Below are 14,901 nucleotides of genomic sequence, written 5' to 3' on the forward strand. Positions count from 1 at the left end.
CCCACCCAGTCAGGCATGCATCTGTAGTCACCACTGCTTGTACTTCGGGATCGTAAAAGGGTTTTCCCCTTGGAGATTTTCTCTTGTCCACCAGTGTAAGCTCTGTACGAGTGTTGGCGAAACGACCACTAGATCGTCCCACTGACCACTTGCCTGAGACCACTGTTTCGCCAACCATTCCTGCATGGGACGCATGCGCAGACGCGCGTGGGGGACCAGGTAAATGCATGACGCCATCATGCCCAGTAACCGCATTGCTTTGCGTACCGTTATTTGTTGACCTGACTGATAATGTGGAATTTGCAGTAGTATATTCCGAATTCTCTCTTCCGAAGGGAAGGTCAACCCTTTCTGAGTATCTAGGATTGCTCCTAGGAACTGTTTTGAGGTGCTTGGCACCAGACTTGACTTCTTCTCGTTGATAGAGAAGCCTAATTCGTGGAGGAGGTCGATAGTCCTCTGAATGTTTGACCTGCAAATTCCTGGGGTTTCCCCCGTTATGAGCCAGTCGTCCAGATAAGGGTACACTGGGATTGCCTCCCTGCGTAGGTGTGCAGCTGCCACCGCCAGTACCTTGGTGAATACCCTTGGTGCTGAAGCTATCCCGAAGGGCAGTACCTTGAATTGGTAGTGGCGACTGTCCACCTTGAAGCGCAAGTACTTTCTGTGCGCTGGGAGCATGGAAATATGAAAATAAGCATCTTTCATATCCAAGGTTGCCATGTAATCCCCCTTTTTTAGGAGGGGGATTACCTCTTGTAGCGTGGTCATACGGAATTTTTGGGGCTTGACATACTTGTTGGCAGGCCGTAAGTCCAATACTGGGCGCATTGTCAAATCTTTCTTTGGCACAAGGAAGTAAGTTGAATAGATACCCTTGTTTACCTGGTGTCCTGGGACGAGTTCTATCGCGTCCTTTTCTAGCAGAATGGCGATCTCCTCGAGAAGGATCTTCTGATGTTCTAAGGAGTGTATTCTTTGTCGTGGAGGGTGGTTCCGGGGACGCTGCAGTAATTCTATACAATATCCTGCGGACACTGTTGACAGCACCCATCTGTCTGAGGTGATCCCTTCCCAAGCCTGGGTGAAGTTGGAAATGCGTCCCCCTACTGGGGTTGCGTGAGAAGGGACCCTGAACTGAGCGTCACTGCTTTGGCGGAGGCGTGCCACCTCCCTTGTTGGGGCTGCCTCTGCCTCTTCCACGACCTCTCTTGTTACCTTTATTGTAACTTTGGGTAGACTGCTGGTTATTATTCCATTGTGTACCCTGTCCTTGGGCATAGTTGCCTCTTTGTGAATTTTGGCCGCGTGGGCGACGAAAATTACTGTTCCCCCTCTGGTTCGGGGGTTTGTTGGTAAGCTGGCCAAGGGATTTGAGAGTCTCGTACTCGTCCTTGGCATTTTTAAGTGCGTCTTCGACCGCTTTCCCAAACAAAAGATCGGGTTCCACCGGCTTGTCTATTAATGACGCCTGTGTTTCTGTCTTGAACCCCGACTGCCGCAACCACGCATGTCTCTTGATAACAGTACCTTCTGCTATCAATCTTCCTGCGTTGTCTGCAGCGTCGAAAGTTGCTTTTAAAATGCAACCAGACACGGCTCTCCCTTCTGCCGAGATCCGAGCCAACTGGCCCTTTAACGGTTCAGGAGCAGAGGCTATGAGCGCCGCGACCTCTTCCCATTGATGGCAGTTGTAACTTGCCAACAGGGTGGTGGAGTTAGCAATCCTTGCTTGGTAGGCGGACGTTGAGGCTACCTTCCTGCCAAACCCGTATAGTCTTTTGCTCTCCTTGTCGGGAGGAGCTTCTGACGACGATAAGGATGTCCCAGCCCTCTTCCGAGTGTTGGTGACCACTAGGGAGTCTGGTTTAAGATGACGTCTTATATAAAGAGGGTCAGACTGGGCTGCCCGAAAAAGTTTTTCGACTCTGGGGTTGACGGCTCTGGTGAGGTTAGGGTTCACCAGGGATGGATCTATTCTACGTTGGATGGATTTAAGGATAGGGATGGTCTGAGCGACCGGCCTCCTCTCTCCCACCAACTCTTCTGCGAAGTCCCTTTCCTCCTGTACACCGTGGGTGTCGATGTGAAAATGTTCTGCTGCGCGAGCGAGAACTTCATTAAGGAGGGGTTGGTTATCAACTGGCGAGTCGGTAACTGGGGCTTCGCTCTCTACCGGGGAATCTACTCTGTAAATTTCCTCATCTTCTACCTCCTCCAGGTCCTCATCCTCCGCATAGTATTGAGACCCGGTTCGTTCCTCCATAATTGAAAACTCCTGGTCCCCTTCAGGGAAAGGTTGTCCTTGGTATCTGGGGTGAGGAGTAGAGTATGGAGTAGAGTAAGGCTGCACCTCGAAGGGGTCAGGTCTTTCGACCCGGGCCTTTTTACTTAGGGGGATAGGATCAGAGGAGCCTGAGGGTGTGGCCCCTTGAGGGTCATACGAAAGGAAATGCTCTGGGTTTTTGTCATAAAAATCCGCTAAGGAAGACATTCTTGACATGACCCTGTCTATGTCCTCACTGGACCATTCTTTGGAACAGAGTATGACTTTAGTAGGCAACTTAGAGGACTTATCAAGGGTACCCTTGCTGGATGTTGCTGTCCCAGTAGATCTATGTTTATCTGTCTGCTTGGGGTGGAAGGATGGTCTTACAGGAGTGGAAGGCTGAGCTTTCCGCTGTTTCCCTCCCTCCCCGTGCGTGGAAAAATGTTTTCCCTGCCCCTTAGAGGCCCCAGAGACCTTCGACGCCTGGCGCCGAGGGTCTGGAGAGGTATTTTGTTTCGAGCGTGGGGCCTCGCTGGTGTTAACTGCGCTCTCGGTCTCTTGGAGCGCGGCCTGGGGGTGGAAGTCGTCTTCGTCTTCTGACGATGGAACTTCCGTTAATCTAGGGAGCGAGGCACTCTTGGCAAGAGTGGATGATTGCCTTGCGTCATGAGGCGATCTCGATCGAGAGCGCCCAGAGGACACCGAGTCGGACCGTTCTATCCGTGCCTCTTTCCGAGAAGTCGACGTCGTCGAGGTTCGGTTGGACTTAGTGTGCTTAGTGTGTGTAGGTGTAGCGCTTGCGTCGCCGGGGGTCTTCCCCATAGCCACCCTGCCGGGCAACCTTCCGAGGTCGGGGACCTGCGCTCGGCAGTCTTTCGACGCCGTAATGCCCTCGCCGTCCGAAAGTACGGCGTCGCTGCCATCGGTGAAGGCGCCCTCCGCTGCCATGGCTGCCTGCCTGGCGTGGTGGGCCCAACGCTTTGTCGAACGGTCCTTAAGTGTCTTAGGTTTAAACCTACTACACGCTCTGCAGTTCGCTTCGGGGTGGTCCCTCGGCAAGCAGAGATTGCACGTGGCGTGCCTGTCGACCCAAGGGTATTTGCGATTGCACTTGGGGCAGAATTGGAAAGGGGTACCCTCCATACGCACCTTGAGGCAGCGGGCTGATGAGTGTAGGAAATATATATGGTGTATTTATATACCAAGAGTGAAGAGTATGTACCACCCCCCACTCTCCCTACTTGCAGGGCCGAGGCCAGCGGCCTACTAGGCCCGGGCCGAGGCCAGCGGCCTTCCTAGGCCCAGATCCGTCGTGCAGCAGCCGACGGTCGATGTCTTCTCCAGCCGTCGTCGAGATCGATGGTCGACGTTGGGGTGGGGAAGGATGTCAATAAATAATTTTAAATTGCAATATAATAGCAAAAGTATGGCTAAGGCCAGGGGACTCCGCAAGATGCTTCCGACCAGTATGGCGGAAAAAAACAATCTGAGGATCCTAGACGCGTGAGGGATCTTGGGTACAGTGGACGTCACACTAGGGATAGTATTACTGGCACGCCTGTGTCGACGCCCATTTTCGAGTTTCGTAAAACAAACTGTAATACTCTGCAGCTTCCACTAGATGTCGGCCTATGCACAGCATGTGATCTAAGCAGATTCCACAAGCCTCAGAAATATATATATGGTCGCCCTATATAATATCGCCGGGAAAAGGTTGTGGCGACATTATATAGGTGACCATATATATATAGGGACAGGGGCAGCATTTTCCATGTAATGTCCTCACAAAAAACTGCCATTTTTCAGTGATTGTTTTGCATGGCAATATATTTGAGGGGACATTATTACATGGAACTGTCTGCTGAGCCTGTCTGCCTCCAGGTTTGATTCCCCCGGCAGGTGGACCACTGTGAGGAAGATGTTGTTGGAGGGGATTTGGAAGGGAATCTGCAGCCTCCCTGCTTGTTGATCTAGAACATGCTGGTCGAGTTGTCTGTCTGAATGAGGACGACCTTGCCCTCGATGCCCGGGAGAAAGGCCCTGAGCACCAGCCAGAAGCCCTTCAATTCCAGCCAAATTATGTGGTACTCCTGCTCCTACTGGGTCCAGGTGCCATTGACGTAGTGATCGTCCAGAGTGGCCCCCCAACCCTCGAGAGAGAGGAGTCTGTGGTGATGGTGACCTGTGGTGTAGGTCGCCGGAAAGGCTTGCCAGTCCTCGGGTTGCAGTCCCCTGACCACCATGTGAGGTCTGGGTGAAGTGATAGCAGAACGGTGATCATCTGACCGATGACCATGTTTCCTGTTTCCAGGATGCTGCATCCTCCTCATCCTGAGTCTCGTGTGGGGGACGGCCAAGAGGACAGCTCCCATGAGACCCCGACGGTGTTGGTTCGACCAGGCCCAGGTCACTTCTCTGCTGAGGAAGTGCGCTGTGGCTCTCTTGAGTGTCGTGTCCTCCAAGGGAAAATCTTTCTCGGAGCACGTGTCCCAAATGAGGCCCAAGAAGGTCAGTGTCTGCGTGGGCTGCAGATGCGACTTCTTGAGGTTGAGTGAAAAACCCAGCTCGTGCAGAGTGTTTATAAGAGCGTGGGAGGCATGGTGCACTGCTTCGGGAGAGGTAGCCCTGACGAGGCAGTCATCCAGGTACGAGTAAATGTGATGGCCTTGCGACCTCAGGAGTGCCGCCACCATGTTCATACGCCTGGTAAAGACCCTGGGGGCAGAGTTGTGACCGAAAGGGAGCACCTTGTATTGGAAATGGTAGCCCATGATCCTGAATCGTAGAAGGAACGATGAGGCTGCCAGATCGGGACGTGTAGGTACACGTCCTTCAGACCCAAGGAGCACATCCAGTCTCCCTTGCAGAGTGCCTCCGCTATAAAAGCTGGCATAACCATCTTGAATTTTTGTAAAAGTAGGGAGAGGTTGAGGATGGAAAGGTCCAGAACTCCTCTCAGGCCCGACTCGCTCTTTATCTGAATGGCGAAAATCCCGAAGTAAAAGCCCAAGCCTCGCTGGGAGGCTGGGACTTCCTCCACTGCCTGGCTCTCGACGAGTGAACGGATCTCTGCCAAAAGAGTTGCTGTCCCAACCTGTGGGAGTGGAGGGGAGGAGGGAGGAGAGGCTGGGATAGGGGGGAGGTACCCCATGGAGACTACAAAGAAGATACAGGGGTCCGTAAAATTTTGGTGCCAGAAATGTGCATGGAGAGTAAGCCTGCCCCCCACTGGAGACATGTCGACCCGGAGGGGCGTGTCATGCCTTCTTTCCCTCCAAGGCTGCTGCGGAGGAGGGAGACTGGAAAAAGCCTTACTACCCCACCCCCCATTTTGTTGTTTGCGCCGATGCTAGGACGGCGAACGGTCAGGCTGCCTGGAACTCTGCTCTTGGAAGCCGCGGAAATCTCTGTATATACACCTCTTCTCAGAGCAGTGCTGTGACTGGGTGTACGGTTTGGGCGTGGTCTTGGTAAGAATGGTAAAGACTTAGCCGTTTGAGAGCTGTTTTTCTTTTTATCCAGCTCTTCATCCGCTGTGGAGTGGAAGAGGTCACCACCTTCGAACGGAAGATCCAGTATGCTTTCCTGAACATCTGGGTTGAATTTTGTAGCACAGAGCCAGGCCATTCTTCTCATGTCTGTGCCATACAGATGGCATGGCCAGAGGTGTCAATGTGGGCCACGGAGGACCCCATGATGTCCTGCGCCACGATCTTGGCCTCCGCCAATCCTGCCTTGAATCGGGATTGGCTCTGCGCCAGAAGCTCTGGGAGGAAATCCGCAATTTCATGCCAGAGCCTCTGGTTGACGGCTGCCAGCATGCCATCCACATTGGCTTGACACAGGTGCAAGTACATGTTGGAATACAGCGTTTTCCTGTATGCCTGCAAGATCTTCTCCTTCTTGCCTAGCAGCGCCGCAGAGGAGGCGGCTGAGTTCTGAGGCTTGGAGTACAGTGATGCCGCAGCGATCATCGTGGAGTGTGGCTGAGGATGGGCCGACAGCAAGAGTGTATCCCCCTCCATCTGCCTGTACTTGGCGTCCAGGCGTTTATTCACCGGCTGGGCGGGGCTTGAGCCAACCCTTCTTGGCTAAGGCAACTATGTCCTTCTGCATCGGGATCCCCGTTCTGGCAACGGGATGTAGCGTGAGGACTTCTGCGAGGAAGGACCCCCTCTGCTGGTTGCTCGGCCTCGGGCTGAGGAAGGTCCAAGTACTCGGCCAGCCCTGCCAGACGTTCGTGTAAGGCTTTGGCTGAAGACGGCGTGCCGGGGTCGTCGTCCTCATCTGTGTCCACCTGTGGATCCGGAGGGTCCGGCACAAGAGGGGGCGTTCTAGGACCTGGGGGCTGCGGTACGGGGATTGGAGCCAGAGGCTGAAGCAGAGGCTGGTGCAGAACCGCCTGCACAATCGGCCCGGGGGCCGGAGCAGGCTGCGGAGGCTGAACAGGGACCAGAGGAGCCTGTACTGGGGCTTGAGGCGCCAGCGGGACAATTGGAGGAAGCAAGTCCCTGATGACGTTCCTGAGAATGACCCCCATCTGTGGAGATTTCATGAGCCCGAGGAACTTTTTAAAGAACCTGTCCTCACAGGCTGGATTGGTGGTAGGCGATATTGACGGGGCAGAGGGCGGCTGCTGAAGCCATTGCGTGCTCTGCCCATATGGATGCAGCGGGAACCTGCCTTGCACAAAGGAAGGATATGCTGTAGGCCACACACATGGTTGACACCAGTCCCACCTCGACACACAGTCCTCCACCTGCCTTCCCTGGAGGGGCGTCGGCCGGATGTCTGGATTTTCTGGGACGGTGGACATCTTGTCGAGCTGCCTTCAACGTGCCTGCGTCGTGTTGCTCGACGCACTGGGCCCCACCCTGTCCAGGACTCTTGAGTGTGGATCATGGGGCCTACCCTGTTCCTCAGGCCTAGGCCTGGTAGGCGTTACGCCCCTCAGTGGATCTGCCGGTAGAACTGCTTAAAGGTGCTCCCTCGGACATTATGCCGGAACTAGGGCGTAGCCCCTCGGGTGAAGACCCGGTAAAAAGGACATTTCCGGTTCCTCAGCACCCTCAACGGGAGGATCTACAGATCCCTCGGCCTCTAGGCCGGTAGCTGATACAGCCTCTGTATTTGTGCTGGTACGAGGACTTGGCCGGTCCCTCTCGCGCGCGGGTGAGTCCTTGGGAAGGAGTGCTGGAAAAGAGCGGCCCTACATTGGGCTTGGATTGATGGTAGACAAAGTCCTTTAGGTTCCCGGCTGTGATCTGTGGAAGAGATCCCTCCACATGGCCAGTCTGTTCTTGAGAGATCTTGAGGAAAGCACATTGCACGCGGTACAAGCTTGCCAACCGTGGTCTGGACCAAAGCAACGTAGGCAGAGGGCATGGGGGTCTGAAGTTGGGGAAAAGCCTGTTGCACGATGGACACCTGCTGAACCCCGTGGAAGTTGACATGCGCCGGGGAGGAGCCCGAGGACCGAGTACCTGTATGATAAAAGACAAAAAAAAGACAGAAGGATTTGCATGTGGAATTACATGGCCGAAGCCAAACCCAGGAGAGCTGGTGAATTCGGCCCGTTCCCGTCGACGTGGAAAAGGGCACTGGGATGTGAGGGGGGAGACAGGGCAGCGCATGCTCCCAGGGATGCACCCCTGCGTGCCTCTAAATTTAAAGGTGAAGAAGGTTTTTCTGGTGAAAAAGGTTCCGTCTCCCATCACTTGGAAGGGACGCCCATGCAGTATGGAGGAAAGGGGACGGGACGCAAGAATAAGGAACATTATTTATGGTTAGTTACCCTTACTATAAATTGGTCTGGGGCCAGAAACCTATTAGACAAACATGCTGAGCACAAAGCTTAGGAATCGGTTTACAAAAGCATTGGCTAAATCATCTAAGAAAGGGCAACGAGTGCTATAAAATCGAAGGAAGCACATTAAAAACCACCGGTATTCAGTTGTGGCCTCCAACAAACTGATAGCACAATGCATTTCTTCCTAATATGTAACGTTTATGTGAGCCCAAGAGAGTGTTGGCTGAGGCCACTTAAACATAAAAGTGGCCTATGATCACCTTCACAGGCAGTATTTTACCTCCTTTGGGGGGACGTTGTGACAGTAAACTATGGTGTATGAAATTCTATTGAAGAGCAGATATCTGCTTAGAGATCTAAAAGTCAAGGTTAAACTTTCAGATAGAAAAAGGACTTGTTCCACGATTTCAGCAATATTTTAAAAGTGTGCTGTATTGCAATGTATATTTTTTCTGTACGTTTCAATGGTTGTGTGTTTTATTTCATCACTAAGCGAGGGAGAAGGACCAAATAAAGATTGGTTTAAGAAGAATACAATTAAGGCAATAAACTTCCTAGGGAGTTGATGCTGACCCACCAAAAACGTATAGTCGCACAAAGGTTAACAGGAGTGGCAGCTTTTAACAGAAAATGAAATCATCAAGCAGGACAGAGGCACACCAAATCGGCCTTCAACACTCACCTCACATACAGTGCAGTGCCACCTAGTCTCCACATGGTGTTTGCATTCATTGCAGGTGTAGACAAAGCGTTCCTGTCCCTGAGTGTGTAGTTCCACTAGCATGCACATCGTCGACCACTTTGAACGACGCAGAGATGAGAATTCCCAATGCTTGTCCCTTGCTAAAGTCAAGAAGGCATCCCGGCCATCCATCAAGTCACAGCTCAACAATGGATCGGGATCAACAATGGGAGGGAGAGTATTGATCACGGGACCAGCATGCAGATGAATCACAAAAAATACCTGAAAGAGAACAGATCAGAAATGTTAAACATGGATCCGCAGTGTCAAGGCCTGAAGCCAAACAGCTGTTCTTGACTGCTGATTGATCATCTGAACTTTATCTCTCGTTGTCTGATGACACACATTTGCAGTTGTTTTCTTTGACATAAATAAGCACTTGTTTATCTAGATTTCGATGGTGAAAAAGTGGGTTTCAAAGATGCAATTGGTCTTGCTCAAATGTATGTCTTGGTACACGACACCTAGAGACTCCATATCTCAATGTGCTTTATAGAGTCAACAGGGGATAAAAAGCAGTGCAGCAGGAGAGTAATGAGCTTGTAGCAACTGAAATTTGAATAACTTTTATGAACGCACGCCCCCCCCCCCCCCCAGCTTGTCTCCATACCGGTGGGAGGTCATCCCAACAGCGATGGGATGGAAGCAATTTTGTGCAAGAAAAACACAATGTTTAAAGCAAAGTCAAAGCACATGCCTGGAGGCACCTATGCCTGCCCCCTCTTAGTCTTGACCCTGGCCTTGCCTGCCAGTTCTTTCCCTGCAACTTGAGACCTGGGTGCATTTTGCACTTAAGCAAATATTTGCTCACTTCTATCATTTTATCAAATACACCTCCTTTTGCCAACTCCAGCTAATTTCTAGCCCATGTCTTATGCCTCAAAGTCATGGTTTCTCAGTGTGCAGATGGTGCAGACAAAGTTTTGAAGGACACAAGCTTCACTGTTGGGCTCTGTGGCATGCAATTCACTTTTAAGGGGGTTAACAGCATTGGCAGGACCTGTTCCAGAGACATCTCCAAGAGGTTTTGAATTATGCAGCAGCATGGTTGGTCCTCTCACTCTTTTCCTGGGCAGCCCTCACAGGGGGTCTGGAGCATTGGTCCAAGTGTATGAAAAGAAGTAGTGGAACTATGTTCCCTGCTGGCCTGCCCCACTCCCCACAAACCCCATTGCCATGCCCCCTCCCACGCACAATAAAAAAAAACAACAAAAAAAAAACACTTGTGTCTACTGTTTAAGGGAACATGGTCTGGAGGAGAAGGGTTTTGTGAAGTGCCCTGCGGTTTACACATCCACAAAGTTTCTGAGGCTCCCCTCGAGATGTCTTTTTTAATTTTCTGTTTAAGCTGTTAAGAAACATGCATACAGAAAATAGGCCTGCTCTCTCCCTTCAATAACTTTGAAGACAAATAGTTGCCATATCGAACATATATTAAATAAATTGATAAAAAGAAAAATCCCCAAAACAGTTTCACATGTTTTTTATTGCCTTTAGCCTTTCTCTAATTTATAATGCAGCTTCTATGTCATGCCTCAGCATTTCAATATGGGTTTATTAGTCCTGTGTTTTCTCGGTTGCCATTTTGAAGGAACACTGACAAAGCGAGAAACCTCTAAAGGACTAACTACTTACCTCTTGGTAATGTTCTTTCTGATGGATTCATTCCTCCCTCGGATTCCTAATTTTTATATCTCCTAGCGCAGCTGCTCTCCAGAAACCTTTACACTGCCAGAGTTTGCTGTGACTCAGTGTCGACGCCTCCATGTGCCCCATGAAAGACATGACATCAAGCTACTGTGGTAGGGAGGGCAATGAAGAATCTGTGGGAGGAGCATCCATCAGAAAGAACACTACAGAGAGGAAAGTAATTACTTCTTCTAGCAGATTCCTTCCTCGCACAGATTCCTCCTCTTTGATATACTTGCATAGCAGTACGTAGATAGATCTACAGGGAGGTCGGTCTAGGAAGGGTCACCTAAATCAGAAAACTCTACAGGACAGCTCTGCCAAAACGAGTGTCCTGACGAGAGAAAGAATTCAAGCAGTAATGTTTAGCCAACGTGTGCAAAGAAGCACACATGGCTGTTTGGCAGAGGTCCAGTAAAGGTACTCTATGTTGCAGAGCCGAGGCGGCAGTCAGCCCCCTGGTCGAGTGGTGCCCTTAGACCCAGAGGCACCTCCTTACCAACCAGATCATAGCATTCCAAGATGCAGAGGATGATCCACCTTGGATGAAAACTAACTTGATCAACCTTGCTGCCTTTTACAAAAAAGGAATTAATATGCATCAAACAAGAATCCTATAATGAGAGGATTAATAAAGCTAGCTCAAGCACTAAGGAACTATTTACTATCCTAAGGGAAATGGAAGCTCCCATTCCTCAGACAGAGTGTCTGAAGGACAAACTTTGGTGCTTGAACATACAGAACGCCCTACAGATATAATCTTCCTCCTCCAAAGCAAGATTGCCAATAAAAAAAGCTAACATAGGTAAGCATAGTGCAGCATCAGCCCTGTCTAGCAAATCTCCACGTCAGTTCAGTTTCTCTCAAGTCTCCACCCGCAAGGTAGAAAAAATCATCTCCTCCCTCAAACCGTCTACGTGTCAAGGAGACAGTTGCCCAGCAAAGATAATCGAAGACGCTGCTACAGGATTCCAAGATTGCCGCCAGCACGGAGTAGGTGTGCTGACGGCGCTCTCCGGTCCCCCGTGAGATATATGGTGCCCACCACTCCACATATCTATCAAAAACAGGACGAAATGGCCTGGAAGAAGATGCGCTCTGCTGGAAGAAGCTGAGCGGCGAAGGGCGAGACCCGGAGCAAAGAAAGAATTTTGCCCGTTTGTCGAGCGGGGGAGCGGCGCGTCGGCCTGAGGTGCGTGAGCCAACGGTTGCCCAAGCCGCGGGGAAGCGTGGAAGCCAGGTGTGGAGAGAAGGGCCGGCGGAAACCCGGCCAACAACGGGGTGATATTCGCCCGTTTGTCCGGCGGAGGAACAACGCTTCAGCTGTGGTCTCCGAGGCGGCGCTGCCTGCAGGCTGTGAGGCGCGCTGCAGCGCGGATGTGCCTCGGGAAGGAGGAGGAGGCAGCGCCGGCGTCTCGCCTGCGGAGAACCGCGGCGGGAGGAGGAAGCTGGGAGTAGAGTGGAATCTCACCGGTCCAGGAGCGGCAAGTGAGACGGCTGTCCCGCGCGGGACGAAGGAGAGGAGGGGGCCCAAGAACAACACTCAGCATTTGCTTGGCTTTGCTGGGGGATGCACCAGTGAGCGGAGGGCTGGACGAGCAGTGAGGGGCACTTAAAGAATTGCGGGCACCCTGCAGGAGGAGCCAGTAGAGTCGGCTAGGATCGCGGCGCGCTCCCTTCACACTCCTGCCTAGGATTGGGAAAGGGGAGGCGATTTCTAGACAGGATTGCACCAGTGGATTGGGGGAATTTCCATTGCTGACCTTCACGGGATTGCGGAGAAGACAAAGTGAGGCTGACTCCAAAACATTGTGGGGCGAGGGGCCGGTCTGTGATAGATAGAGAGCATTGCAGCTGCTTGATCAGGAACACGGTGAAGCTTACTTGGTGAGGACAGGGGGGGCAAGTAAGGAGAGGCGCCCCCCCCCCCCCAGCTTTGGTGCGTACTGGCAGAACAAGAGTAAAGGGAACGTGGCAGGACCTCCTCTTGTGCTTGTTGGCACTCAACAGGAGGGGGGGAAAGGGTGCCCCCCAAAGAAGCAATCACGAGGCCCAGAGTAGGAAGAGTTGAGGATCACGGCGGGGAGGATAGCTGTGAAACCTAAAGGGAAAGGGAATAAACTGACGCAGCCCCAAGGAGATCACTTGGGCACCCTCCAGGCTATGTGGCCCGCACAGTCTTCGAGAGGCGGAATTGGGGGCAGCAAGGAAGAGACTGGAGAGGGTGCGATCCCTGGACACTCTAACGACTCATCTCCCCTTTCAAGGCAGGATTTCCTAGGGGAACTGCATGCTCTGCAGTCCAATCTGGCCAAGACGTTTAGAGAGCAGGTCCAGATTATGCGGGCTGACTTGAATGAAGCGTTGGGGGAGATCAGGCAGGAGATGCGGCAGCTAGGAGAGCGGACGGATGTCCTTGAAAAGGGCCTTCAAGAGGTGGACAAAGAAACTATGGACAATAGCGAAGCTATCGAAAGATTGGATACGGTGACCCGGAACTTGGAGATCCAGATGGAGGATATGGAAAACAGGTCCAGAAGGATCAATATTCGGGTTAAAATGTTACCAGAATCCATATCTGATAAAGACTTGAAAATGACTGTTCAAGAGATCTTTGCAGAGATTCTGGGTGAGGAAAACTCAGAGACGATTGAGTTAGATAGAGTCCACAGAACGGGACGGTTGGTCAAAGGGCAGATGGCAAGGCCTCGTGACGTATTGGCGGCCTTTGCCAGATACGCACAGAAGGAAACGGTTCTCAGAGAGGCGAGAAAGAGGGAACCCATCATGTTTAAAGGGCAGCAGATTGCGCTTTTCCAGGACCTGGCCGCCAGCACTCTTACTAAGAGGAGACAGATGGGCCCAGTGCTTAAGGCGCTGAACGAGAAGGATATTCGGTATAGATGGACTTTTCCATTTGGCATGGTCTTCGAAAGAGAGGGGCGCCAGAAAAGGATAACCTCGGTTCAGGAGGGGATGGATTTGCTTCACATCGAGACGGCGGATAACCCATCGGGCTCGGACACCCAAGGTCCAGGCAACCGGGCCAGGCCAAGACCGTGGGCGTGGAAAATGGTGGGAGAGAAAAGGAAGAAGAGTACAACGAGGGAGAAACACAGCGAGAAGTATCGATTAGTGAAGAAGCGAAGAAGACCTAAACGAGCCTCAGACATGAAGATGAACAGGAAGGGGTGGTGGGCCGAGGTTGGGAGACTTGGGGCTGCAGGGATGATGGGGGGGGGGCAAACATTTTGGCAACGGTAAGGGCGGGAATGCCCGGGTTAGGCAGGATAAGTGGACGAGAGCGAATCGTATATTTTGGGGAGGGGGATGGAGGGGTGGAGGAGGCATCGGAACTGGGGCGATATGATAATTAACATAGGGAAGGGCGGTAGGGCTATGGCGTGGGCTAAGGATTTCTTAATGGGGAGTTTGCCCTCAAGTGGGTAACTCACAATGTGAGGGGTCTGAATACCCCTCTCAAGAGGAAAAAGTTGGCGCTCTTTATAAGGAAGGAGGAGCCGGACATCATGGGACTGCAGGAAACGAAACTTGTTATATAAAGATCAGGGGAAGTTGAGGCTTCGGGGTTTCAACCAGATCCTGCACGTTTCCAGTCAAAGCAAATCGAAGGAGGTTGCGTTGGTTATCAGAAATACAGTTGGTTTTAGAGTTGAGGAGGTAATAAGGGACAGGGAGGGTAGGTACATGGGGGTAAAGGGGAAGTATCAGGAGGCCCTCTACACGATAGTAGTGGTGTATGCTCCAAATGTGGGGCAGGAACAATTTTTGCGGCGAGTACTGAAGGAACTAGAGGAACGAGCTGTGGGCCAGATTGTGCTGATGGGGGATCTTAATATTGCCTAGGACAGAGAGAAGGATAGGACTGGCGAACAGGTAAGTGGGGGGGTGCGGTTATGTCTAAAGACCTGAAAGATAGAATAGACAAGATGGGCTTAAGGGACTCGTGGAGGGAGCTGGAGGGGGAGGAGGAAGGCCACACTTAAATATCGGGAGTCCACGGGTCTCAGTCGAGAATTGATTATATATGGGTTTCAGCGGGGTTAGTGGGTAGGATCCGGGAAGTGAGCACAGGCCCGCTAGGGATCGCGGATCATAAAACAGTGGCAGTTACTATGGATATGGGCCGCGGATACAGGGGACTCTGGGGCTGGAAATTTCCGGGACCTCTCCTGAGAGATCCGGAAGCTCTGAGGGAAATTGAGGAGAAGATCAGGATTTTCTTTGCTATTAATAGGAAAAAGGATACCCAGGAGGATGTAAGATGGGATGCATTCAAGGCCACTCTCAGGGGGGAGCTTATAGCATTAGCCGCATGTCACCAGAAACAAATGAGGGCCTTAGAAGCACAACTAGAGGTGGAGGCGGCTA

The 14,901-nt window shown here is 51.8% G+C and overlaps 1 protein-coding gene across 3 annotated transcripts in view; it reads right to left on the reverse strand.

Moving 5' to 3' along the window:
* Positions 1–14,901, reverse strand: part of CREBBP (CREB binding protein) — a 2,841,012-nt gene that overhangs the window by 41,051 nt on the left and 2,785,060 nt on the right. For all 3 annotated transcript variants that reach the window (XM_069646824.1, XM_069646825.1, XM_069646823.1), the window contains one exon: positions 8,761–9,042. In XM_069646824.1, coding sequence (XP_069502925.1) covers positions 8,761–9,042 — 282 coding nt within the window. The remainder of the gene's footprint in view (positions 1–8,760; positions 9,043–14,901) is intronic.

This window comes from Ambystoma mexicanum, chromosome 2q (genome assembly GCF_040938575.1).
Source record: "Ambystoma mexicanum isolate Mex_15411 chromosome 2q, UKY_AmexF1_1, whole genome shotgun sequence".
Taxonomy (NCBI): Eukaryota; Metazoa; Chordata; class Amphibia; order Caudata; family Ambystomatidae; genus Ambystoma; species Ambystoma mexicanum.